General features: G+C 36.1%; 2 protein-coding genes, 1 long non-coding RNA gene and 1 pseudogene across 6 annotated transcripts; all 4 read right to left on the bottom strand.

Moving 5' to 3' along the window:
• Positions 1-1,003: 1,003 nt before the first annotated feature.
• On the bottom strand, positions 1,004-5,621 carry LOC122297109 (signal recognition particle receptor subunit alpha homolog). The gene is made up of 10 exons (XM_043107005.1): positions 5,465-5,621; positions 3,744-4,732; positions 2,961-3,045; positions 2,753-2,848; positions 2,508-2,660; positions 2,144-2,251; positions 1,883-2,002; positions 1,601-1,726; positions 1,393-1,476; positions 1,004-1,286 (listed from the first exon to the last, which is right to left on the bottom strand). The coding sequence occupies exons 2-10, from the start codon at positions 4,712-4,714 to the stop codon at positions 1,161-1,163; spliced, it is 1,869 nt and encodes a 622-aa protein (XP_042962939.1). The 5' UTR covers positions 4,715-4,732; positions 5,465-5,621; the 3' UTR covers positions 1,004-1,160.
• A 3,398-nt stretch (positions 5,622-9,019) lies between these two features.
• Positions 9,020-14,557, bottom strand: LOC122295877 (disease resistance protein RPV1-like). 4 transcript variants are annotated; one of them, XM_043105130.1, is made up of 6 exons: positions 14,237-14,557; positions 13,214-13,778; positions 11,699-12,797; positions 11,076-11,351; positions 9,988-10,986; positions 9,020-9,878 (listed from the first exon to the last, which is right to left on the bottom strand). In XM_043105130.1, exons 2-6 carry the CDS (start codon positions 13,720-13,722, stop codon positions 9,249-9,251), a joined length of 3,513 nt encoding a protein of 1,170 aa, XP_042961064.1. In that variant the 5' UTR covers positions 13,723-13,778; positions 14,237-14,557; the 3' UTR covers positions 9,020-9,248. The 4 variants fall into 4 exon arrangements, with proteins under 4 accessions (XP_042961064.1, XP_042961065.1, XP_042961066.1 ...); XM_043105131.1 differs by lacking the exon at positions 14,237-14,557 and adding an exon at positions 13,907-14,222; XM_043105132.1 differs by lacking the exon at positions 13,214-13,778.
• A 4,233-nt stretch (positions 14,558-18,790) lies between these two features.
• On the bottom strand, positions 18,791-19,833 carry LOC122296960 (annotated as a pseudogene).
• Positions 19,834-23,729: 3,896 nt separating this feature from the next.
• Positions 23,730-25,145, bottom strand: LOC122295879. The gene is made up of 2 exons (XR_006238305.1): positions 24,240-25,145; positions 23,730-24,157 (listed from the first exon to the last, which is right to left on the bottom strand). It is a non-coding gene; the product is annotated as an uncharacterized LOC122295879 (long non-coding RNA).
• Positions 25,146-27,184: the final 2,039 nt, after the last annotated feature.

Genomic DNA, 27,184 nt, shown 5'->3' with positions numbered 1-27,184 from the left:
AAAAAGACCATAAGGGCTGCAGTATTTTGGCCCTGCAGTGGCTCCAACAAGTTTTGGTTCGAGGTTTGATGGTAATTTAAAGGTTGTTTTGGGTTGGCAACTGGCATTGTTTCTAAGGGGGAGAAGATTATACAGTTTTCTAATTGTTTTTGGTAATGAGGGGGAATAATTCAATTTATTTTTAGTAATTGAGGGAGGGAGGGATGAGGGTTCAATTTCGAAACCAATCCTCGAAATTGGCTCAAGTGATAAAAGCACTAGTCTTGATAGTTAGCTCCCTCCATGTCCAAAGTTTGGATTCTCTTGAGTACAAACAATTTCTAAAGGATATTGAACTGGTAAAAGTTACTTTTAGATTACCCGAAATGTACTTCAAGAAAACTCTTTGTTGAGAACTTTATTTTCAAACACTGATGCCAATAAAAGAAAAATCTCAATCCCGAGGATTTTTCTTGAAAAGGGCTGCTACTAATTAAAGCTATTAATTAAAACATCAGGAATGTGAATGTCCAAAATTTCCTATAGAAAAAACTTATTGTAAGCAATTTTGTGCACCAATATATATACTTATTCAATATGATTAGTTAAAAAGTCAAACTTTAATGAAAATAATATCAATTTAAATTTTGACAATAAAGACAACAATATTAATACTCAGATTAGTACGTAAATTTACTTATACGTAACAAAACACATTCACTATATTTTAGGCAATGGATACCATCTATTTTACTTAAAGGAAAATGCCACTCTCACCAAGAGTGGCTACCGACAATTTTCACTGATTGTCATTTTTTTTTTTTTTTTGGGATTATTGATTAAAGTAGTGTTTTTTTAAAAAGTTTGTGATTTTTATTTAATTTTTAAAAATGTTAAGGGGTTAAAAAAAAAAAAACTCTCTTGGTGAGGATTCTCCTGAGAATCCTGGTTGATGTAGCAGCCACCTTTACTTGAAACGGAGAGAATTCTTGTCGGGGATGGAGGGAGGGAGAGACACACAGTATACCAAATGAGATAACTATAATATAAGCAACAGATGCAAGCGACCGATTCACCTCCAACAAGTTCATGGGCTCATGAGGAATGACACAGAAGTTCAGCAACACCATACATGTTCATAAAAGACAGATCACACAAAGAAGGATGAAACTAACACATGCTCATTTAAGGAGGGTCTTGACTATCGATTTGACATTGAGTTTCTTGAGATCTGTATATGACTGTCCACAGCCAACAAACATGACCGGCGCACCAGATATGTAAACCATTGAAAGTGCAGCTCCAACCTACAACATGAATTTCAATCATACATCAGACTTAACCACTGAACGTGATGGAGGCAATCAAGCCATCCAAAATTCCATAACACCATTCCGTGTGAAGGGTATCTACCTTATCATCAATAGTATCAAATTTAGTGAGCAAGATCCCATCTATCAATCTTGGATTGGGTGAAGGCGAAAGGTCCGCTAATTTCTGCAAGTACAAAGAAGCATAGATGACAATAACTAAGTTAGAGGATACAATAGGAGCAAATAATTTGGAAAAGAATAAACAATGTTGGCAGAATACAAGACCATCCTAAACATGGAAACTAAACCTGATTAAACTTTGAAAGTTGATCAACGGCATCATTTCCAACCAGTGCCTCTCCAACAAACAAGACCAGATCTGGATTGTTAAGGTAAATAAGCTTTGAGAGTGCTCTCATCAATGGTTCATTATCCTGAAAAGTAAAGTATCAAGGGTTCATCATTAGTGCATGTATCAAAGGAAGACAGCGGGGTAAGAACAGACATGTACTAATAATAAGGTTCATTATTAGCACATGAAGCTGATAACTAGAAAATATTTATGCGATAATCCTATATAAGTGTGATACCTGCATTCGACCAGCTGTGTCAACGAGAACCACATCAGAACCATTGTGTGTAGCCTCCTGGATCGCTTCTTTTGCTACAATTGCAGGATCTTTCTCGTACCCCTTCTCAAATATAGGGATCTTGAAAGGGAAAATGTCAAAAACTCAGTTATCACCATCCAGCTTGTATTACTTGTACAATTATTGCAGAAACAAAAACCCTTTCCAATTAAAGAAGCCAGATATCCTGATACCCATTGGCTGAAACATCAAATGTCATACCTGGAGCCTTCGTGCATGAGTCCGCAGCTGCTCAACAGCTCCAGATCGGAATGTGTCACAAGCTGCCATCATGACACTGACCTGATGCTGCAGAAGCCAGTACGCAACCTGCAAAGTGAGTTTTAAAAGAAACTCTCTGATCAAAAGTCATACCATATAATGTGTCCTCAACAGGACCAATGTATGTATATACCCCAAAAAAAAAAAAAAATGTATCATCTACTACAGACAACTAGGGATTAAGCTTCATCTTAACTAGATTAGTAATCTCGGAGCTTAACTAAATGTTTTTCTTTTTTTTTTTTTAAATAATTCAGATAAATCTCCCAGCTCCATTTACCATTTCAAAAAAAGATGGCTTTACCTTGGCTAGATTGGTAGATTTCCCAACTCCATTAACACCGACAAAAACAACGACATAAGGCTTCCCTTGTTCCTTGGCAGCATGCACGTCCCTCAATATGTCAATAGAGCGCCTAGGAGTTAAAATACGTACAAGAGCTTCTTCCATTGCTGCCTGCAATCATTGGTTCAAGCCCATGATATTAATCTTGTTACAGATTACCACAACCAAACGGGTAGATAAGAAAAAGTGATGGAATTACAAACCTGCACTGTCGAAGATATCCTTGTGAATGAAGCCAGCTTTTTCCCTTCAAGACTTGCTGCCACTGATTCACAGAGTTTCTCTGCTATCTCCTCGGCCTATAAGTGTCAGAACATGGAACTCTAAGTAGCAGGCATAGTGCGATTGAGAAGTACATAAAGAATAGATATGAAACTCAGGTAGATCATTGAAGCTGAAAGAGAAACGTACCACATTCTTGGTCATAAGCCTATCCTTGAGAGCTCTCAAAGCTGGTTCCAGGTCCGACTTCTCCAAATTTGCTTTGCCCGCAATACTGAGGATAGAAAAGTGAATAAATTAATGAAGCATGTATTTGATAATTTCAATGAAAATGAAAATGGTAAGACAACAGTGCAGCAGAATGGGCATTTTGTGCCAAAGACCTAAAGCTGACAGTTGATCCATGGGTTCTTTTAAAATACAAAAGCAAAGAGCAAAATTACAGCCATCAACAAGATAAACCTTAACAAAGCCTCCTCATAAACTCCAAGATTTGAAAAAGAAAAAAAGAGATAAAGAAGTAAATGAAAAAAATAAAACAATTAATTCTCTTGATACATCAACTAAAACTTTATTTACTGATTAACTGTAGGAAGGAGAGGAAGGGGAGGTTGAACTCCTCAGGGGTAACATAGGCATTTAAACTTGATTAAGGGTCAATGGAGCAATCTGAATCGGAAAAAACAAAAAAAAAGTAGATTTCACATGAAGTACATTAAGTGATCTATAAACATATATAAATAATTGCCCAAAATATCACGTTGAATATTCAAAACAAAAACTCCTGGATGATGATCAACCAGTATGTATTTATTTTTCAGGAAACAAAAAATCTCGGAGAAAATGGAAAGATCCTTCTAATAAGTATGGCTGAAGCTGCAGAGCACAAACTTGAAGAACAAAATTATAGAGACACTCAAACTTAAGGTCATAAATGCATAAAATTAACCAAGGGATTGAAAATAAACTAACCTTTGAAACATTGATGAAAACCATCCCTTCTTCCTAGTTTCAGGCTTGCTGTCCTTCCCCACTTCCTCATCTTCTTCACCCTCGCTTTCACTGCTGAATATCTCTTCCTTGTCCATCATACTTTCACCATGATCTGCTGCAACAACCTCTATATTGTCTCCATTCTCACCCACAGAATCTGTAAAATCCAGTTTTGCCTGAGGGGGTGAATCGTCCCAAACTCTGTTCTTTTTTGTTATCTTTTTCTTTGGCTCTACCTTGGAGCCCTTGCTAACAGCAGGTTCAGTTTTCTTCCCACCTTTAGCTCTGAGCTTTTGAAGCTTATTTACATCAAAAGCCCCAGCATTCGAACTCCCATTTTCTACACCATTAGCACGACCATTACCCTTAGACTCTTCATTATGAACATAATTACCATTTGAGTGCCCATTGTCCAATTTACGGCCTTTCCTATCATCACCATCTTCACTATCATTGGAGGAATTACTTTCACTGCTTTTGTTAGTCACTCCTTCAAATCCAGCCTTTTGCATCTGTCCTTGCTTCTTACTATTATTTAGAGACTTTCCCACTGCCTGCTTTGATCTCTTCAAATCCTCAGCCCGAGCCTCGGCCTCCTTTTTCAGTTGCCTAAAAGTTTCATCGAAATCACTATAGGCCATCCGTTTAGGATCATAAATCTGAGAAAACTCATGTTTCACCATTGCAAGCAGATCGTCCACATACAGCAGATGTAGGATCCGCTGATATACGGCGACAAATACAAGGCCAAGCTCGTTATGGAAGGTCCATTTGAGTGTGTAAGCGGCACCTGGGGCATCATAGTTATATGATGCTGCACCAGATCGCTCTTCCAAAAGACAAGACCGGATCAAGGTGTCGATTGGTGATCCCTTAAGAGCATTTCCGAGCTCTTTACATGTCCAGAGGATTAATCCTCCTCGAGTAAATATCAGTAACTGCTCTAACATCTCCTATACTCTATATACCTGCAATCAAATCCAAAAATGCACAAGACTATGAGACCCAGGAATTCAAACATGTATTTAAAAAAAGAAAGGAGATAAGGAAAAAAAATTTCTATCAAAAGCTAAAAAAGAAGACAAATTTAAATTTAAATTTTATATCTTTTTTTTCTTTCCCAGATTTTGGATATAAGAAACATCTCCTCTAAGCATGCCAAATAGAATCACATATCTAAGATGAAGGATTCTCATATAAAATGTATAACATGCCCAATATATATACATATCATAAGCCTGGCGTTAACGTTTCAATTTTTATGCTCTTTACCCATTTTTATAGGCAAACAACCTGAGAATTGAGGTGCTTTTAATTAAAGTCCTCCGCGAGAAATCAAAGCTCGGAGAGAGAGAGAGAGAGAGAGAGAGAGAGAGAGAGAGAGAGAGAGAGAGAGAGAGAGAGAGAGAGAGAGATCGGGGAGGCCATGCAAACCCCAATCGGCACCAGGTCCGCAATTTGATTTCTTTTGCCCCCAGTTAAACGATCACGGAGAAGAACCCCATAATATCTACATATATGCTTATAATCCCTAAGGCGAGATGAATTAAAATTCACAATTTACCAGAAACAGAAATCAGATTCATCAAATCAATACACCAAATAAAAAGAAAGTCGCCACAGAATCTGTGATAATTGGATCAATAAATTTTATTAAAAGTAGGGAATTTGAAGGAATCGGGAGAAGGGAAAGGAAATACCTGCGTTTCCTCGGGGCCCTGAGAAACCTACAAACCAAAGTGAAAAAAAAAAAACTAAAACAACCACGGAGAGAGAGAGAGAGATAGAGGAAAAGGGTATCATAAAAACAGCATCTGGGAGGGTTCCGCTATATATATGCCTGCGGTATTTTTTTTTTAAAATGTTCCGATGTAAAAGGTAGGGATGGTGTCTGTCGGGAATTTTGACTTGTTTCATTTAGGGTAAAAACCAGAAGGATTATAAAAAAAAAAAATTTACTTAAACTCTTGTCCATTTATAAATTTATTTTCATATTAAATAAAACTTCATACTAACTATATAAACGTTACATAATTTTTTTTAAAAAATAAAATCAATTATTAAAAAATATTTTTATTTAAATTTTATATTTACTTATTTTTCTTAAAAAGATTAAACGTTACTTATAAATATCATTTTTCCTTTTAAAAAGCATAATAACAAAGAAAGTTGAAGTCTTTCTTCCCGCCTACTTTGAGAGGAAGTTGAGTTTGGGTGGGAAAAGGTCAATAATGGATGAAGAATTGTATTTCTTTGACCGACGAGGAACCTGAAGATCTTCACATCAATGGTCGATACGTCTCTTTAAGGAGAGGAGAGTTTTGTTTGATTACTGAAGTTATTTCTGATAAAATTATTTCTAGAGATTGTCATCCCAGACAAATCATATATAAAGTGTCGAGGTTGATGGGAAAAACATAATGTGAAATTCTGTTTAAAATATACACGTGTCATAATTTTATTTAAAAGATAAATTTTAAAATTTAAATATTATAAATTAAATTATGATATGCAAATGTTATATAATATATGGAAAATTTTATGTACAGTCATTTTTGCAGACTCCTTTGTGCACTCCAGTGATATGATTAGTTGTGTATTAAAAAAAAATTAATCTAACCAATTATATCAGTGGAGTACACAAGGAGTGCGCAAAAATGACTGTATATAATATTACTCATAATATAAAGTCATTCGAATGGTACTACTCTATTTTCATCGTAGAGTTTTATTACAATATTTTATCATTAAAAAATTATTTTTTATTTAATAAATATATAACTAAAGCGCTATTAAAGTTAGTTATGGACTAGTGGACTTTTAGCGTAATCTACAATAGCTTTTCAACAAAAGCTTTAATTTAGGCTGGTTTGATATATAAAAATAAACTATCTCATCTTATTTTATTCAATATAATTATTTTAATTTTTTCAAATTTACATATAAAACATAATAAATAATACAACTTTTTTAAATTTCAAAGCAAAACTAATATTAAAAAATTATATTATAACAATATTTCGTTCAACTTTCAATAAAATATCTCATCTCATCTTATCTGAATTGTATAACCAAATGAGGTACTTTTTAAAGTTAATTTTCTAAGGAAAGATTCATAAAAGTATCTAATTATGAGTTTTTGAAAACTTAAATATCAATTTTATAAAAATTGAGACCTTAAATTATTATAATGTGAAAACTCATATACTAATTTTACAATTGAACTCTAATTGTTTTGTTAAAATGCGAAAAGCAAAACGGTATAATCTAAGATCTTGGAGGCAAAACCTGACTCATTAGATGTTTGCAAAAAGTACCGAGAGGATAGGGAACAGACGGGCACCAACGTACGGGGTAGAAAAGACAAGAAAACGAAGGCAGAGATAGAGGCAATGGTTTCTTCCTCTAGCTGGGTTTTTCTTTCTTCAACATCTCATTCTTTCTCTATGTCAAACCGTGTAACAGAGAGCTAAAAATGAGATCCCAGAGTTTGTATTACATCTATTTCATATTTAAATTTTTTTCCAAATTCCCATGCAAACAGATATGTAATCCACAGTGCCGAACCATATAAAACACCTATATCTTTCACTTTCTACTGTCTTTTCATTTTTGCAAGCAAGAGCGAAAATCACAACCAGCAGCACCACCATCCATGATCCATGAGTAGTCATCCAACTAACCATTGATGAGTACCCCCCCGATTAAGCCACCCAAGTTGAAGCTCTAAATCCAAATCTTCCTTTGTTTCTTTGACACCCAAGGTTGAAGAACACCTCTTTTGTTGTGGGTAGCAGGTGTATTTAAAGTTGTAATCATCATTGTCGTCGTCGTTGTTGTCATCCTCATCACAATGGGGCCTCTTCGAAAGTGAAATAGCATCGATCAAATCCCCTGAATTTCCAATTTTCTCATTATCAGGTACATTCAAATTGACATCATCATCATCTTCCTCATGGATCACACTTGGATGATGTTTAATTCACTCATCATGCTTGTCATGTACCAGATGAACTCCATAATTTTTTAAGGATCACTGAATTTATAGCAGGAGGATACTCAAGTACTATCAAATCATTCGTCTCCATTCCAACATATTCTCCATCGTAGTACTCTAACCATATATGATCCATTGAAGAAACTATTCTTTCTCGAACCACTCTCTCTCTGCAACACTTTTCGATGCCATGCAGCGAACTAAGAGTGCGGAACACAACATGGAAATCACTTTCGACATGATCATGAGGAAGGGGTCTTTCCCGAGAGATCGTGGGATTTTGCCCAATAACAGCACAATAAGCAATCCTAGTACTGATCCGATCAAAACTAACATCTATTTACATGATTTATTATTTGAAGTCTGATCCTTACCATGGCTGAACCAGTCTGGAATCCACTTCCTGGAAATATAATGCCACAGTTCTTAAGATGTCCCTGCCAAAAAATTGTAACAAATTTTCGGCAAGAGCAAATTTATACAAAGGAGAGAGAGATCAGAGAGACAGAGAGAGAGAGAGATATCAAAGTCCTACCTCAACAAATGAAGAACTTGGCACAGAATTCTCTGCTACATTCACAAGCATTTTGTGACATCCTGACAAATCAATCCAACACAGGTCTCGCAGGTTGCTTGTATTAAATACAAGTCTTTACGACACTTCTGGAAAAATCTCCATTGATATGCATCCACTAGGATATACCTTTTATATATTTGGTGGGAGTTTTAGGATTCCTTTGAAGTTTCTTGCAATCCTCCAAGATCAGGAAATTCAAAGCATCAAATGTTCTTACGCTGGGTGGAAGGCTAGCAATATCAATCCCTGAAAGATCTAGCTCTTGCAATGTGGAATTTCAAGTGTCGTAAAGAAATCCAATTTTGATATGGCAGAGTTTTTAAGATTGAAAATTTCCAGTGCTGGAACAAATATTGAGGAGGGTGGAGTAAGATTTGAACAATCATAGGCATAAAGTTCCTTCAGGTGCTTCAACTGAAATATGCTGCTTGGTAAATGCATAAGATCTTTACAGCCTCCTAAATTCAAAATGCGAAGCCCACTGAGGTTCCCAACAGATGAAGGCAGTTCTTTTATGGCAGTGTCATAATTCAGGTAATTTTTCCATTTCACATTCAATTTCGGGAAAAGTTTTGTGGGCTCGAGCACCCTTCAAGGTTAAGCCATTATAGAGATTAATTCAACTTGAGACTTATTGGAAAATTGGTCTTAAGGCTATAACATCCATCCAAACGCAAACAATTAAGCTTATCAAGGAACCTCCACTAAATTTTCACAACCATGAAGAGTCAGTTCCTTTAAATTTGGACTCCTTGAAAGATCTGGGACTTTTGTTAGGAATTTACAATTATAGATTTCCATAACTGTTAAGTTATGAGAACCCTGTTAAAAAAAGAAAAGAAGAAGAAAAATATATTAGCTTGAAGGAAGTCTATAGGGGGCTCCTTAGTTGAGAAATGCTCGATGGTTTTCACAAATCTGCAATTTGCACGCCCGAGGTTAAAGGACCCCTCTTGTGTTGAGGGTGCAGAATGGACTCCCTGATGCCACCATCGTCATCCTGCCGACGCCTCTTAGAAAGTTGAATACCATCGACTGAATCCAACTCAGAGTTTTCAATCTCTTCATTTGGTACATCCAAATGCACATCAACATTCTCATGGAGTAGAGCTGGATCATGATCTTTCACATTCTCTTCATGCTTGTGTACTAGATGGACTCCACAACTTTTGAAGAACACCGGTTCATGTAAATAACTATAGAACTTTACTTGCATATTGTCCTCCTTTGGCTTAAAAGATTCAAAAATGACGTACTCTAGCCATACATGATCTGATCCCATTAAATCAACCCATCTTTCTTGGACTTCATTATCATTGATCTTAACACCAATAAGATGAAGTGGCTTTTCCTGACCAATCAAAAGATTGGGTCCAATAATAGCACATAGAGCAATTCCCACGACCTCATCCATGTACCGAAGTCCATTAATATCCACTTCACACGAATTAGTATTTGCAGTCTCTTTATGATGGCTGAACCAGTCTGGGATCCTATTTCCTGGAAATATAATGCCGCCTAAAAGGTCCTTAAATTGACCCTGTTAACAAATATCATCAACTTTCAGCAGTACAACCTACACACCAAGGGGCACATGAAAATGCTTGAGAGAGAGAGAGAGAGAAAGAGAGAAAGAGAGAGAGACATACCTTACCCAATAAAGGATCTGCCACATGATTCCCTATGTTCACAAGCATTTTATGGCATCCACCCAAGTCAATCCATTCTAGTGCTTTTAAGTTGCATGCATTGAATTGAAATTTCTTTGATGCTTCAGGAAAATTTTCCAATGACATGCACCCACTAGCATCAACCTCCTTGATATTTGGTGGAAGTTCTACAATTTCTTGAAGTTGCTTGCAATCTTGCAATATAAGGCGCTCCAATCCAATAAATCTTTTTATGCTTGCAGGAAGGCTCACAATATCAGTTCCCGAGAAATCTAAAACTTGTAATGTGGAAGAGCAGTCAAATAGCTTAAACAAATTCGATTCTGATAGGACACACTTTCCAAGATTCAAAAATTGCAATGACGGAAACACTGTTGAGGAACAATCATCATTAGAAACGCTTGAATTCTTTGGAGTTTGCAAAGAGATTAATTCTACACCTGATAAAATTTCTGATCCCTCTGTGGACACAAAAGAGGGTATGGATTGTCTTTTATTCCTTACCTTCCCTGGGTAACGATCCTTGAAAGAAAGAGACCATAGATTTTGCAATTGAAGAATGGAACTTGGTAGATTCAAAAGATTTTTGCACCCATCTAGACATAAATCTTCAAGGCCAGTGATGTATCCAATGGATGAAGGCAATTCTTTTATAGCAGTGTAGGCTAATGAAATGGAACTCAAACAATCCATTTCACACTCAATTTCAGGAAAGTTCTGAAGGCTTAAGCACTCTATAATGTCAAGCCATTCTAGAGATCTCAACTTGAGGCTTCTTGGTAAAGTGATTAGGTTAGAGCACTTGGAAAATGACAAATGGGTAAGCTTATTCAGGTACCCAACAGAATCATGAACCTCAACTAGACTTTCACAACTAGAAAGAGTTAGTTTCTCAAGACTTGGGATCCTTGAAATATCAGGGATTTTTGTTAGGAACTTACAGTCAGATAGTTCCATGATCTTCATGTTTTGGAAATTCTGTTAAGAAAAGGAGGTATAAATTAGCTTCAAAGTGGTTTACATCAAAATTTAGAGGATAAGAACATTGATAATAAGATTGATTGTACCTCGAATACCTCCTTCAATTCTTTGAAAAGGCTATGACTGATCCTAAAAACAGAGAGTTTCTTTCCATGAAAATTGGACGGCAAAGCTTGTAAGGGATATTCAGGCCAATCAAGCAATCTTAACTCGTTAGAGAGATAATTAGGCCCTCCAGAAAAACATGCATTACGATTTATAAAGAGCAGGAGCCTTTTCATCTTCGTGAAGGCTTTGGAACTCAAGTGTATCAAGTCTCGTTTAGGCAACTCCACCAATATGCCTTCAATTTTGTTTGTTCCCTAGTAAGACAAAATAAAAGCTAATAAAATCAAAACATTTAAGTTCTCCATCCTTTCATCATTTGCTAGAACTATTGTTTTGTTTATATTCAGTTACATAGAGTTAAATGGTTTGTATTTTTTTTTTCTTTTCCTTTTCCTACTTTCACAAAGGGAAAATTGTTTTTATTACTGGCATGTACCAGAGTAAGACTACTTACAAAATGTCAGTTTATATATATATATATATATATGCAAGAATGAATGTATATAGATATACACACAACCAGTAGATTTTTCTAGTAAGCTTCTCTTGTGGAAAGGAAACAAATTTAAACTTAAAAAAAAAAAGATTATCTAACTCTTACCTCATTTTCTTCTAGTACATAGCGAACATCTCCATGAAACCATAACCTACTACGTCTGCCGGGTTCTTTGGGTGATTCTTGACGAACAATTTCTCTACCCATTTCTTGTATCAAGTCATGCATCACCAATCTGTTATTCTCTTCAATAGCTATAAGAGACTTATCCGTAAGGACTCTGATCCCAATATCCGGGAAAAACCCACAACTGTCTAATATTTTAATGACATAATCTGCATCCTTACCTTTGAAAAAACATGCAATGTCAAGAAAGATATCCTTCTCATTGTCATCCAGATCATCATAACTGATTCTAAGTATTTTGTGTATATTTTTGTTAGGAAGCCTTTTGCATTTATCTAATGCACTTTTCCATTCATGCAAACTTCTACCATATATATCTGAGCCAAGCACTACTAAAGCCAGTGGAAGGCCTCTAGCACAACGCAATGCATGCTCCGAGAGTTGTACAAACCCATCGATGGGCTTGTCTTTTTTGAAGGCATGCCAACTGAAGAGTTGAAGAGCTTCATTGTGATCCATTTCCTTCACCTTGTATGTTAAACCAACTTGATGTTTGGTAAGTAAATGTTTATCTCTTGTTGTTATGATGATTCTACTTCCCAAACCAACCCAACCACTTTCTCCAGATAATGCTTCTAACTGGGCCAATTGATCTACATCATCAAGAACTAAAAGAATCCTTTTACTGCAAAGCCTCTCTTTTATGATGTTGATTCCTCTATCAACATTGTCAACTTTCAAACTTGATTCTCCTAAGATGTCATAAAGAAGCTTCTCTTGTAATTGGACAAGACCGAACTCCCGCTTTGAAGTTTCTCTTACATTTGCAAGAAAACAACTATCTTCAAATTGATAAGCATTCAAGTTATAGATTGCTTTGGTAATTGTTGTCTTGCCAATTCCACCAACTCCAAAGACTCCTATCATGCGTATGTCATTCATCCCGACACTTAGAAGCATATTAATGGCATGTACACGAGATTCTACTCCAATCGGATGCTTGGCAACATTCAAGTATGTGCGATTTACTATTCTTGTGACTGCTTGAGTAATTTCTTGAATAAATTTGGATTCACTCCTACAAATGCCAAAACATTAAATGAGTAACACTTGTGAAAAGAAATAAGAACGTGATCTATTTTCATCTTTTCTCCAATAACAGATGACAACGTTAGTCTTATATGCGTTATTAAACTTCACTTTGTTGACGCCCCCACAAGAAATTGTGAATAGATAAAAGCCAAAACAAAAAACGAAAACGAAAAAGACAAAACAAAAAAAAAAAAAAAAAAGAAAAAAAATTGAGAGGAGGAAACTTCCACCCCCAGATCCAGGATGGAGGATCGATTTGTCTGAGAATTTGAATCAAATTAATCTCTTTTTAACTTCCTGCTCTCTAGTCCAAGATTGAACGCATTGTATGTATGTATGGTGTAAAATTGAAAAGAATATGTATATTTGTTGTATGAGAGACACAAGAACGGTTAGATGTACCCGTTCTCTCCTAAATGCCACCCTGACAAATTGGCCACTTCTTTTAGGCATGCCTTCCACCTCTGCACTCTCGCACTATCTTTCAACCTTTCTTCAAGTTTCGCCAAAGCTTCTCCAAAGCTCTTTGTCTGATGTCGTACTTCCGATGGATCAACGTTATAGAATACTGGTAAAACCATTTGCTGTTTTGTTTTCCTACACTCGAGAATCTTCGTTAACTCATCCAGGCACCAAGTAGATGATGCATAGTTTTTGGAGAGGACAGTTATTGAAATTCTTGACTCTTCAATGGCTCTAAGAAGTGCTTGTGAAATTTCCTCTCCTCTTCTAAGCTTATCATCAATGTAGGTGATCACACCCTTTCGATGTAAAGCATTGTGCAGATGGGCAGTAAAATTATTGCGGGTGTCTTCACCTCTAAAACTTAAGAATACATCGTAGGTCCACTGAGGACTTAAAGAAGAAGAAGTAGGGAAAGAGGAAGAAGAAGAGCCACCATGGAAAGCCATTAAGTAGTCCTCGTGGAAGAACTTGCTCACACTAGTTATGGAAGAACTTGGTCACACTAGTTAAGTAAACGAAAAATTAGCAACTTTCTTTCAAAGAAAACTAACTGGAATAAGAGAATAAATCATACGCAGCATCTTTTGTAAAGCAAAACAGCAGATGTCTTGGAATAAATCACCCACATACCCTTTTATAAAGCAGATGCTTTTGAAAAGAAAAGCATAAAGATGTCCTGAAATACATCACCCACAGAACCTTTTATAAAGCAGATGTTTTTGTAAAGCATAAAAGCAGATGTCTTGTAATACATCACACGCAGAAACATTTAAGGAAAAAGCTAGGAGTATAGATCAACGTTAAAATAAAAAAATGCAGTGATTCTGCAGAATGGATAAACTGTATAGCTCAAAAACTTCAAAATCAGATAAATGAGAAATCAGTTGATTCCGTCTATCTCCTAAATCTGAGTGTCGGTGCACCCAAAAAATAATTTAATTAGTTGCTTGCTTTTAGTACCTTGTCCAATGCATCTGGCTCGCCGTTTGGTTCCAAAATTAGTCACGTTCTACTGGTTTTGACTCGATGAAGAATCCCAAGTCCAAACAGGCAATAAAATACCTTTCAATTTGTCAGTACTTCCTGGCTCTTCCAAATTGCCAAATCCTCATGCCGAAAGCAGCGGTGATATTTGGTAGGTCTGATGTCCTGTGTTTAAACGAGAAATTTCCGGAGAATAATGGAATCTTAAAAGATGTTGAACCAGAACAGGGAGCATACATCCATGAATATTAATTTCACTCGTAATGTACTCTACAAGGAGGCAGGTTTTCAAACCACACTTTAAAAAACAAAATATAAAAGGAAAAAGAGAAGGGAAGGGTATTATCAATTCTTGAAAGCAGCCTAAGCAGGTATACAAAGTACATATTTTTTAAGAAAAATTCCACACATAATCTCACACACTTTATATTATATTATATTTTTATTTTTATTTTTTTTTCTTTTACGGGTATATAGATAATGAATAGAAAAATTCAATTAATTTAAGAAGAATAAACTCAAAATAGATTTAAAAAAAATTAAAAAAAAATGTGGTATAAGATGAATAGAAAAGCTCATTTGTTAATTAACATGGTAACACTTAATTTGTTAGATATTTTAATTTTAAATTTTCTTAACAAATCAAGTCTTTTCGTGTCAAATAAATAGAGGGTGTGCTTTGCATACCGACTTCTAAATAGAATTTTTCCAATTTTATTGATGAGTAATACTAGTTACAAATTTCAAATAGATAAATTTTACACAAATCTTTTGTAAAAAAGGTAGTCTCAATAAAAAAATATAAAATTTTTTTACCATCTTTATAATGGAGTTCACTTTCTTGCATAGAGACTGTACAAGACTTATATAAATCATATTACTCTTTATTTCTTTATTGACAATGAGGAATATCTTATAGAAAGAGTTGTCCTCCAAACTTCTGCAATTAGTTGAGGTAAGTTGCTGATAGAGGATGTAGGTTGGAGCGCAACTTTGTCAATGTTGTTGGGTTATACAGAAATTATTAGGTAATCTGAACATAGATAATGAGGGGGCTAAAGTTTTTTTTTTTTTTTTTTTTTTTTTTTTTTTTTTTTTTTTTTTTATGGAAAGATGCTTCGTTGCATTCATTCATAAACGAAGTTACAACTGTGACTTATCAATACAGGAGAACCAGACTATAAGTCAACTAATGCAACTGCTCAAAAGCTTCCCCGTCAACAAATTTCTTTGTGACGGACATTGTCTAAACTTCTACACCTTTTCTCCTGACAACAGTCAAAAGAGAAAGTGCTCTGTCAAAACAGAGCTAAAACAACCTTTCTTCTTTGGAAGAAAGATACACCCACACTCCATCCTCCCAAGGAGGAGGAGTACATCCACACTCTCTCCTCCCAAAGAGGAAGAGTACCAATACCTACATTCCTCCAAAAGAGGAGTAGGACAAAAAACCCACATTCCTCCAAAAAAGAGTGGGACACCAAACTATTTATTATTAAAAACCTAAAACAGATTAAAAAAAACAAAAACTAAAAAACTGATAATGGGCTTGTATGCACGTGGGACCCAGCCCAAGCCAAACCCAGCTTATGTGCACGTGGGGGCCCAGCCCAAGCCAACCCATTAGGGTTGCATCGCCTGCTTCTCCCGCTGCCACCCACTACCCCCGTTAACCATCCTGCACATGAGCCGGCCGCTCCACCATGATGCATGGAGAGCACCACTAACCCAGGTGAAAGCACGGCAACTGTGGGCAGCCCATAAAAACCACACGCCAAAAAACAGAGCAGCAAGCTCCGTCGTCCCGGCCAAAAACAGGGTTTCTCAAACCGACGCGAGGTTCATCCTCGTCACCGTCGCCAGCCCATAACCACCAAAACCATCCTTACACCACTTCGGCTAGACTAAACAGAAACCAGAGACGAAACCAATCGAGCCGGCGAGAGGCTTATTCCAGACACCCAAACCAAAGACCATATCTAGTAGATCTAAAACACCCAAAACGAAAACAAAACCGAAATGAAAACAAAACAAGGAAAACACTACGACACCCGATTTCCGGCCACCATCCTAAGGAGTGAAGCGCCATGAGTTACACCCGGACTCCACCCCAAAACCCCTTTAAAACCTCCATGCAGCTCGGCATACAACTCGAAAAACACCCTCTATTTTCCATGGTTAAAACAGAGATCCTTCACCCCGCGGGAAACACCCCAAACCAACATGCAAAAATTCATCTCCAGGAGCAAAACACCCGAATCAACTCACACCGTAACCCTCAGAGCAAACCCCACAGAAGACTATACCACAACAGTCAGGAGCATCACCCAAAACGGAACCCAGAACCTCCACCCCCAAAAAGAATCAAATCTCCGCCCAACTGGGTGTAAAAACGAAGAAGAGGCCTCGGGACGAAACACAGCCTCTGGTGGAGGCCACAGGACACAGATCTTATTTTAGCTGAAAAGAAAAAATGAAAAAACAGAAAGGGTTGGAGGAGGAGGGAGGGAGGGAGGAGCCGGAGCCCCTCCTCCCTCGGATGGTTTCAGCTTCTTTTGCCTAGAGAGAAGATAAAGATTACAAATTTTTTTCACTATATACAACTTGAAGATGTGCGTGTGAATTAATGAGGGGGCTAAAGTTATTCATACTCGTTAATGACATTCTTAAAACAACTAGCAATTCTACGACAAAATCAGTTTCATTTTATACTGCCACGATCAGCGGCATCATGAGTGGATTTTACACTCTTCTGTTGTGGGTACCAATTGGATTCCAAGCTGTAATCATTACCATCGTGGTGTCTCTTAGAAACTTGAATATCATCCATTGAGGTCATTGAATCTTGAATCTCGACATCAACATTCTTAGGGAGTACATTTGGATGAACTTTCACATTTTCTTTTTGCTTGTTTATCATATGCAACCCGCAGGTTTTAAACATTGTCTTTGATTCACAATAAAACTCAACTAGCAAAATGTTCTCCTCTTGGTTAAAAGATTCCATAATGGAGTACTCTAGCCATACATGATCCATTGAATGAATTGTTCTCTCTAAGGAACCTTTTGACTCCATTGCCAATGATCTTAGCACTAATATTAGGAGGGGGTGTACTTGGGATGATCCCAATAATGGGTCCAATAACAGCACACAAAAGCAATTCTTTTGATCTGATCTAGATACAGGGTCCATCAATTTGTATTTCACAAGATTTACTATTTGAAACCTCCTTGCGATGGATAAACCAGTGTGGAATCCTATTCCCTGGAAATATAATGCCACCTAAAAGTGCCTCCTCAAGTTGTCCCTGTTGAATGAATATTATTATAACTTTCAATAATACAACCCATAAACATTAATGGCATACACAAATACGTATTAGAGAGAGAGAGAGAGAGAGAGAGAGAGAGAGAGAGAGAGAGAGAGAGAGAGAGAGAGAGAGAGAGAGAGAGAGAGAGAGAGAGAGAGAGAGAGAGAGAGAGAGAGAGAGAGAGAGAGAGAGAGAGAGAGAGAGAGAGAGAGGCACCTCAAACAATGAAGGATTTGTGACATGTTCCTGATATTCACAAGCATTTTATTGCATGCAGACAATTCAACCCACTGGTAAGGTGCTTGTATTGAACTCAATTTTTTTTTTTTGATACTTCTGGAAAGGTTTCCAATGAAATGCATCCACTGGCAAACACCTCTTCTATATTTGGTGGAAGTTCTAGAATTTGTTCAAGTTGCTTGCAATCTAACAAGGCACCTCAATCCAACAAATCTTTTGATGCTTGTGGGAAGAATAACAATATCACTCCTTGACAGTTCTAAAGTTTCCAAATTGGATAAGAAATTAAATGATGTAAAGAAATCAGACTTTGATTGGACACAATCGCTGAGATTCATTCCAGTGCTGGCAATGGAGGTTTCGGCCTTAAGAGCAGTTCTTCATTTGATGAAATTTCACATTCTTCTGTTGACATGACACAGGGTGTGGAACATCTTTTCTCCTTCTTTGGAAGCTTAACAAGTTCTGAAAAATTTTCGACACAGATTGCGTAAATGCTGCAACTCAAGAATGTTAGTTGGGAGTCGCATAAAGTTTTTACAGCCTTCTATGTATACATCATGAAGGCCAGTGAGATACCCAATGGATGAAGGCAATTCTTTTATAGGAGCTTGGTCATAAATTTAATGAATCTTAAGCATTCCATCTCACACTCAATAGCAAGAAAATTTTGAAGGCTTGAACAATCTTCAAGGACAAGAGATTCTAGAGATCTCATCCTGAGGCTTCTTGGAAAACTTCTAAGGCTAGAGCCTCTGAAGAATGATAAAGAGTTCAGATGATCATGAGACCCAATAGAATCATGAACCTCAATTAAACTTTCACAATTATGAAGATACAATTCCTCTAAATTTGGAATCCTCGAGATATCAGGAATTTTTGTTAGGAAGTTACAATCAGAAAAACTCATAAACTCCAGGTTCTGAACATATTCATGAAACCACAACCTACTACGTTTGCCAAGTTCTTTAGGTGATTCTTATCGAACAATTTCTCTACCCATATCTTGTAGCAAGTCATGCATCCACAATTTTTCACTCTCAACAACACTCATGAGACACTTATCCATAAGCCTTTGAATACCATCATCTGGAAAGAAATGACAACCATCTAATACTTTGATGACATAATCTACATCTTTTTTTTTTGAAGAAACAAGCAATATCAAGGGAAATATCCTTCTCATTATCATCCAATCCATCATAACTTGTTCTAAGTATCATTTGAATATCTTTGTTGGGAATTCTCTTGAGCTTATCCAATCCACTTTTCCATTGATGTATGCTTCTACCTTTTAGATCTGAACCTAGAACTGTTAAAGCTAGTGGAAGACCCCCACATATCGTACTGCATCTTCTGTTAGTTCCGCGTAATCATCAATAGGCTTTTCTCTCTTGAAGGCATGTAAACTAAAGAGCTAAAGAGCTTTGTTGTGATCCAACTCATTCATCTTGTAAGTTGAATCAACTTCATGACTAGTCAATAAATTTTGATCTCTTTTTGTCATGATGATTCTACTTCCTAAACCAAACCAATCTTGATCTCCAGCTAGATTTTCTAATTGGACCAACTTATCCACATCGTCAAGAATTAGTAAATTTTTTTTAGGGCAAAGCCTATGCTTTATCACATTGATTCCTCTATCAACGCTACAAACTTTCAAATTTCTAGAGTCTCCTAAGATTGCATAAAGAAGCGTCTCTTGCAGGTGCATTAGACCACCCTCTCGATTTGAAGTTTCTCTAATATTAGCAAGAAAACAGCTAGCTTCAAACTGATAAGCAATTGAGTTGTAGATTGCTTTGGCGGTGATAGTCTTTCCAATTCCACCAACTCCAAGGATCCCTATCATGCGTATGTCATTCATCCCAATACTTAGAAGCAAATAGATATATTGTATATGAGACTGTATTCCAACTGGATACTTGGCAATGCTTAAATATATACGATTTACTATTTTTGAAATCTCTTCAACAATTTCATTATTTTTAAGAAAGTTTTCACCTCTCCATTTTCCCTCTTCTTCCCATCGCTCCCCCTCATTTCTTTCTCTTTTCTTCTATCTTTCCTCTTCTGTTTTTTTTTTCCTCCTTTCTTTCTCTTTTCCCCTGTTTTCCCTTCTCCTCCTTTCTCTCTTTTCTTCTCTCTTCCCATTTTTCCAGCTTCAAAACTTCTCCGGCCCTCTTTCTTCTAGTTTTTAGATGATGACTTTGTTGTAAAAAGATAGAAGAATATCCCACAAAGATAGAACTTTAAACTTTCATAGTTGTTTAATTAAAATGATCAATTTGGTCCCACAACAATTGGCTTTACTTTGTTTTAGCACAGATGCTTGTTGAAAAAGATGATCATGAAAATCATTCTATGCAATTCCCAGCTCTGGAAATTGATAAAGAAGTATCCATAGTCTAAAATTCCAACACGGTGCAAGTTTATTTAATTAAAAAAGAACAAAAATACTCATCATCCTATTAAATTTGATAATCGGTAACTTTGCATCCATCCATCCATTAGAGAAAATATATTATGTTGTTCAATTCCTATACTTGATACCTGGCCGTTTGATTTCTCCCAATATAGAAAAGAAACCTCATAATCTTATGCATCCATCCATAAGAGAAAATATATTATGTTGTTCAATGTTGAAATCCAGGAATATGGTGATTCCTCTAATCTCATTCAAACTAGCATCCCATTAATTTCATTCTTACACAAAGGGCGAGCTTCAATTCCATAAATTAAGAAGTTTCAAATCATAAATTCTTGGATACCAAGAACACCAGAGAAGCCAATTCCAACAAGATCTAGTTTGAATCCAATCAACTGCCTTCGAAATGAATTGGGGAGAGAAAATTGACAACAACTGAATGGATTCTCAAATGGGTATGCAGAAGAATTACCAAATTATTATCAGTTTAAGCTGAATTTGAATCTAAACGAACAAGTGGTTCATAATGGAGAATCAACAATCAAGCGACAGTGAGATGGGTGTAGACTTGAAAGGTGTCAAAAGGTTTCTTATTCATAAGATGACAACACATACATGGCTGAAGAGAGAATTTTACTTTTGATATGCTGTGATGCAGTGCAGAAATTTACATTTCAAAAGAGTAACTGTTTAAAATATACATGTATATTGCTTTCTTTTGTAATGGTGTACCAAATTTCTTTATAATGATCATGAAAATCATTCTATGCGATTCCCACCTCTGGAAATTGATAAAGAAGTATCGAAAGTCTAAAATTCCAATATGGTGCAAGTTTATTTAATTAAAAAAGAACAAAAATATTCATCATCCTATTAATTATGATAATCGGTAACTTTGTATCCATCCATTCATCAGAGAAAAGATATTATGTTGTTCAATTCCTATTCTCGATAACTGGCCGTTTGATTTCTCCAAAAATAGAAAAGAAACCTAATCTTATATATCCATCCATCAAAGAAAATGTATTATGTTGTTTAATGTTGAAATCAATGAATCTCTTTCCTTTTCAGTACCAGTGTGGTAAACCTTGAAACTCAATGGTGTTCAAAGTGGAATTTCCAAATCACAAAAATTCTACAAAATACACAATCCAAAGACAAAATGAAACCTTGGAATATGCCTACTACGAACTTCCAACATCAACATCATTTATCATTGGTGATGAATTTGTGCCTAGAATGCTAAAATGTAGAAAAACTATAAAATGGAAGAAGAAGTTGATAGCAAAGCAATATTTACCTAAAAACTAGTACAGTTCAACCTTTGGAACAAAAGGCAAAAGTACAGTTCTAACTATATTCATCCAATACATTCCTTGCTCTGATTCAATCTCCTCATGCTCATCCGTCTCCCCATCCACAGTTTGGTTGCTAAGAAAACAGGGGAACAGAAATCAGAAATGAGACTTAGAATTTAAAAAATCAGATTCTCTTGGGTTAAAAAATTAAGTTCTTTAGAACCAATAGCCCAAATAACTGACAATGAATCCCCTTCTAATAGCAAACTTGAGAAACCTAAATTCAAAGCAGTCAAAGCCTATATATCATGAACTTCAAACAGCCCAAATTCCTTCTAAACTCAAAGAAAATAAGACATCACATTTTTCATTCCTTAAAATAGCCCTAATAACCACAAATTCAAAAGAATACCAATTTTGAAGTTTTAGTTGTCATATTCGGTTAAAAAGACCAATTTTTTTTTGAAAGGACTTTACCACATACTAAAGTGACTGAGTAATGCTACATACAGTCGTAGAGTATGCAAACGCCGCGCAATCGCTTTGAAAAAGAGTAGGATCCACGATTAAAAAGTTAGTTTTTTTTTTTTTCATGTGGGTCCTGTATTAATTCACTTTTTTCAAAGAGACTGCGCGGCGCTTGCATAAACACGACTGCAAATATCATTTCTCAAAGTGACCATATCATTAGCAAAAATAATGAAAAAGAGTTCTTGCATAGTAAAGCCACTAGCTTGATATCTAAGATTTAAATGCCTTTGCCAGATTACACAAATGCTACAAAACTCAGACAAAAACCATACATATAGTAGCATTGTAGGTCACATTCAAACTTAGCACAAGTACTAAAGCTACTGAAACTGTTTGAAATAGTTCTCAGTCAAATGCTAGATGGAGCTCAGTGTCATTGTAGCATCAATAGTAACAATTATTTGTGTTTTACGCAGACACGTACTTACAATCAAAAATAAAATATAATAAAATGTTAAATTATTTTGAATAACATAGAATACCGAATTGTGGCTTTGTATCATGAGTACTCAATCAGTATTTTCGATACCTAGTTTGCTTTCTCTGAAAATAGAAAGAATCCTCAAAGTCTTAGGTATCAGTAGCATGTAGAGTTGGTATTGATTTGGAAAGAAATGCATGTAGGTAGTTACAATTTCTTATCCAAATTCCCATATATATCATTGGCACAAATAATGATAAAGAGATCTTAAGGATAATACTTGCCTTAAGATTACACAAATAGTGTAAAACTCTGAGCAAAACCAAAACCATAACCATCCATGGGGCATTGCAGGTGACATTTAATAGTTGGGTTGCCCTTCACAAACTTGTTCTCAGTCAAATGCTGGACGGAGCTTAGTGTGGGTTGTAAGGCTCCAATGCTGCAACAGGGAAAAGCCCAAAAGAAAATTACCAGACAAAAGGCAAAAGTACAGTTCTAACTTCATTCATTTCATACATTCATTTCTTTGATTCAATCTCCTCATGCACATGCTTCTCTCCATACACAGTTTGTTTGTTGAGACAATAGGGAAATAGAAAACAAAAATTGAAGATTCTGTCGAAACAACCATCTTCACGCAGGACACCTGGATGATTTTTCTCTCTCTTCATGCTTTTCTATTATATGGCTTTGAAGAATACCAAGTTTGAAGTGCAAAAAAGAATACCAAATGAAGCTAAGTTTTATTGGGGCCCAAAACAGGGTAATGTCTCAAAAACAGCACAGAGATTGTGAAGCTTCAAAGAAGCACCATGGCATCGACTATAAGCGTACAAAGTGAAAAGATCGTAAACTGAATATAATGTATGCAAAAATTCAACACCATTGCCCCCCCCCCCCCCCTTTTTTTTGGTATTTAGAGAAAAAGGGAAAAAAAATTAAATGTACAAAGTGAAAAGATTGTAAACTGAATATAATGTATGCACAAAGTCAACACCATCGCCCCATTTTTTTTTTGGTATTTAGAGAAAAAGGGAAAAAAAATTAAATGTACAAAGTGAAAAGATTGTAAACTGGATATAATAGGTAGAGAGGAAGAAAATATTACTTGAAAATTAAAGGAACATGGGCGACTTACTTACTTCATCCATTTTTCTTTTTCTATTTGCTCTGCTTTCATTCTTGTATACCACTTTGGCTCTGTAACATTCATAAAACCGCACCTCCCCTTTGCAACGAAGATCAAATTGAACTTGCAAATTGTCCAAAACCGGTAGTTTAAAAGATTGTAAATTGGAGTGCCCCACCCATACAACATATCCAGTCCCATTTCCCTTGCCGAACCAATCTTTATAAACCAATTCTACCCCTTCAGTAAGGCATGCATGATTTGAGCTGTTACTGGTTATCTTAACATCAACAGTTGTACGTCTCATCCCCCGGTAAGCACCTTTAAAAAATATTAGGAGATATAATGCAATTCCGTTTATCTCCTCCAAATAGTGCGGCCCCTTGATATCTATTGCCCACTCTTCTTCTCCCCTCGGTTTGACATAATTATTAGGCCCCTTCACCATTTCATTATCTTTTAAAAACTCATGAATATAACTAAACCACTATGGAATCTGATTTTCTGGAAACAAAGAAGCATCATATTCAGACTCCCTGTTAAACAAATATCATCATCATCATTATCAATTTAATTTGAGTCATGCATGCTATTAAAAATTTGATCACACATACATACCTTTCACAATAAAGGATTTTGCACTTTATCATTCCATATATTCACATGCATTTTGACGCAATAGGACAAATCAATCCAATGTAGCGAACTGATATGGCTTCCATTGAATTACAATATTTTTGATACTTCCAGAAATCTCTCTAATGACTCGCATCCTTCAACATGTACTTCTCTTATATTTGATGGAAGCTCTAGTATTTCTTAAAGTTTCTCACAATACTCCAGCCAAAGTTCAGTTAGTGTAACGAATTCTTTGATGCTCGTGGGAAGGCTAACAATTTCAGTCATCGATAGATCTAAATGATCCAAACTGGTGGAGTATTTAAACATGGTAAATAAACTAGATATTGGAAAGAAATTCAACACAATGCAGTGCTCCCATTGCTTGGATTCGTTGGAGGCCCTAATTCATGGAGTCATTCTTCACGTAATGATATCTCCTCTTCCATTTTTGTAGACTCAATAGCCAGATGGGATAGCCCATCATCCCTCATCTTCTTTACAAGTTTTTGACGACCTCGAATGTGTAGATAGTTTAAATGTGGCAACCAAATGCAAGCAATTGGGAAACGCATAAGGTTTTTGCAATCATGTAGATATAAACACCGGAGTCCAACGAGGTTCCCGATGGATAAAGGTAGTTCTTCTATTGCGATGCCAGATAACCACAATGCATCTACAAATTTCATTTTACACTCGATTTCAGGAAGATAACGAAGGCTTGGGCAATTATCAAAATAAAGATTGCATAAAGATCTCGACTTCAGGCTTCTTGGAAGAATTCGGAGTTTAAAGCATCTATCAAAATACAAGCAAGAAAGATTTTCCAAATATCCAACGGAATCATGCACCTCAACTAATCTTGTGCAATCTTGAACAGTCAATTCATTCAAATTTGAGATACTTGAAAGACAACGGCTACCTTTTTTTTTACATGCTAACTGCTTTCTATATATTGGGGGCGTCCACCTAGTCTACGGAGAGGCTTTTGAAAGTAGTATTATCTTGATATACAATAAAATAAAATAGAGGGTTGTAGGTAAATATTTGTTGATAGTATTTCCAGATAAAAGAAAGGTGTTTTTCTAGTGGAGCTTTGAGCTCAACCACTTGTGCAGAGTTGGTTCGGGCTATACGACGATCAGTTGGGCTGTTGTATCCTGGAGGAGTCAAGTAGAAGAGAAGTTTTGCTGCACCGGTTAACTTGAGACTTTGTACACCGCAGAGGGCTTGAATCTTCTTAAAGAAAGCGAGATTTCCGTGCCTCAGTCCAAACTGGCTTCGTTTATATTTTAACTTTATTGTAATTTTTATTACATTATTGTGTAATTTCACCAACAATTTTAAGGAGATTCAAACATGGAGCCTACAACTGAAAAATCCACAGAAAGTATTAGAGATCTTAACAAGCCCTTCCGCTTCAAAGGAGCCAATTTCAAGAGATGGAAGTGCAAAGTACTCTTCTATCTAAGCCTTCTGAATGTCTCTTATGTTCTCACTGCAAAGAATCCTAGAAAGATCACCATCGAGAACATGACTGAAGTACAAGTGAAAGCTCACGAAGAAAAGATTGAAAAATATACCAAAGATGAGTATAATTGTCGATGCTATCTTTTAAATTGTCTTGCTGATCAATTTTATGATTACTACAATACTACTTACACTTCTGCAAAGAAAATTTGGAAAGCTTTACAGAGTAAATATGATACGGAAGAAGCCGGAGCGAAGAAATATGCGGCAAGTCGCTTCTTTCGATATCAAATGATTGATGGAAAGTCCGTCGCAGAGCAAGCTCAAGATTTTCAAATGGTTGTAGCAGAAGTTAGATCTAAAGGTATCAAGATTGGAGACAATCTAATTGTTTGTGGCATCATCGACAAGCTACCACCTTCGTGGAGAGAGTTTCAAAAGTTGATGCGCCATAAACAAAAGGAGACTTCCTTAGAGACATTAATCATGCGTATTCGCATAGAAGAGGAAGCTAGAGGCCAAGATGCATTGGTGTTTCAAAATGGTAATGAAGATTTCATGACAAAAGTAAATTTAATTTCTGAAAATGATAGCTTGCCCAAGAGTCAAAATATGAGAAATAGTTATTTGAAGCCGCAAAGAAAAGATTTGAAAAAATTTGGTAGACCTCACAAAAAGGGCTTTCAAAGCCAATATGATAAGAACCAAGGACCCCCTTCACAAAATCAAGCTTGTTTTGTCTATGGCAACAGTGGGCATTTTGCTCGAATTTGCAAGTTTCGGAAGCGAGAAAATAATCCTCAAGTTAACGTAACTGAGGAGCCGTTTGTAGCAATGATTACAGACATTAACGTGGTTGAATTTGTTGAAGGGTGGTGGGCAGATTCTGGTCCCAATAGGCATGTCTGCTATGATAAAGATTGGTTCAAAAATTTTACTCCCTTTGAAGAAGAGAAGACTATCATGCTTGGTGATTCAAGTAAAACCAAGGTCATTGGGAGTGGTGAGGTCGAGCTGAAATTCACCTCGGGACATATATTGATGCTCAAAGATGTACTCTATACACCGTCCATGAGGAAGAATTTGATGTCGAGTTTTTTACTCAACAAAGCGGGCTTCAAACAAATTATGGAATCTGATCAATATGTGATTACAAAAAATGGAGTTTTTGTGGGCAAAGGCTATGCTTGTGATGGAATGTTTAAATTGAGTATTGAGAATAAAGTATAGAACGTTTCTCTTTATATGTTTTTTTTATATGAAAAAAATCTGTTTTTAAATCCAAAAATTAGTGGGGGCCTGTCAAGTTTTTAGAATTTTTTCTAAAGGATGTAAATAATAATTCTTTATTTCCCTCAAGCAGTCATAGTTCAAGTCTGAGACCATTACTGACTCTGGAATAGAGGTTGTTATTTTACTAAGTGAGGGTTCAATGCAGAGCACACCTTCATGATGCATAATAATCCTTCTTCGTC

This window comes from Carya illinoinensis, chromosome 15, assembly GCF_018687715.1.
Source record: "Carya illinoinensis cultivar Pawnee chromosome 15, C.illinoinensisPawnee_v1, whole genome shotgun sequence".
NCBI classification, from domain to species: domain Eukaryota; kingdom Viridiplantae; phylum Streptophyta; class Magnoliopsida; order Fagales; family Juglandaceae; genus Carya; species Carya illinoinensis.
Note: the sequence above shows the minus strand (reverse complement) of the source record. Positions and strands in the feature narration are given on the sequence as shown.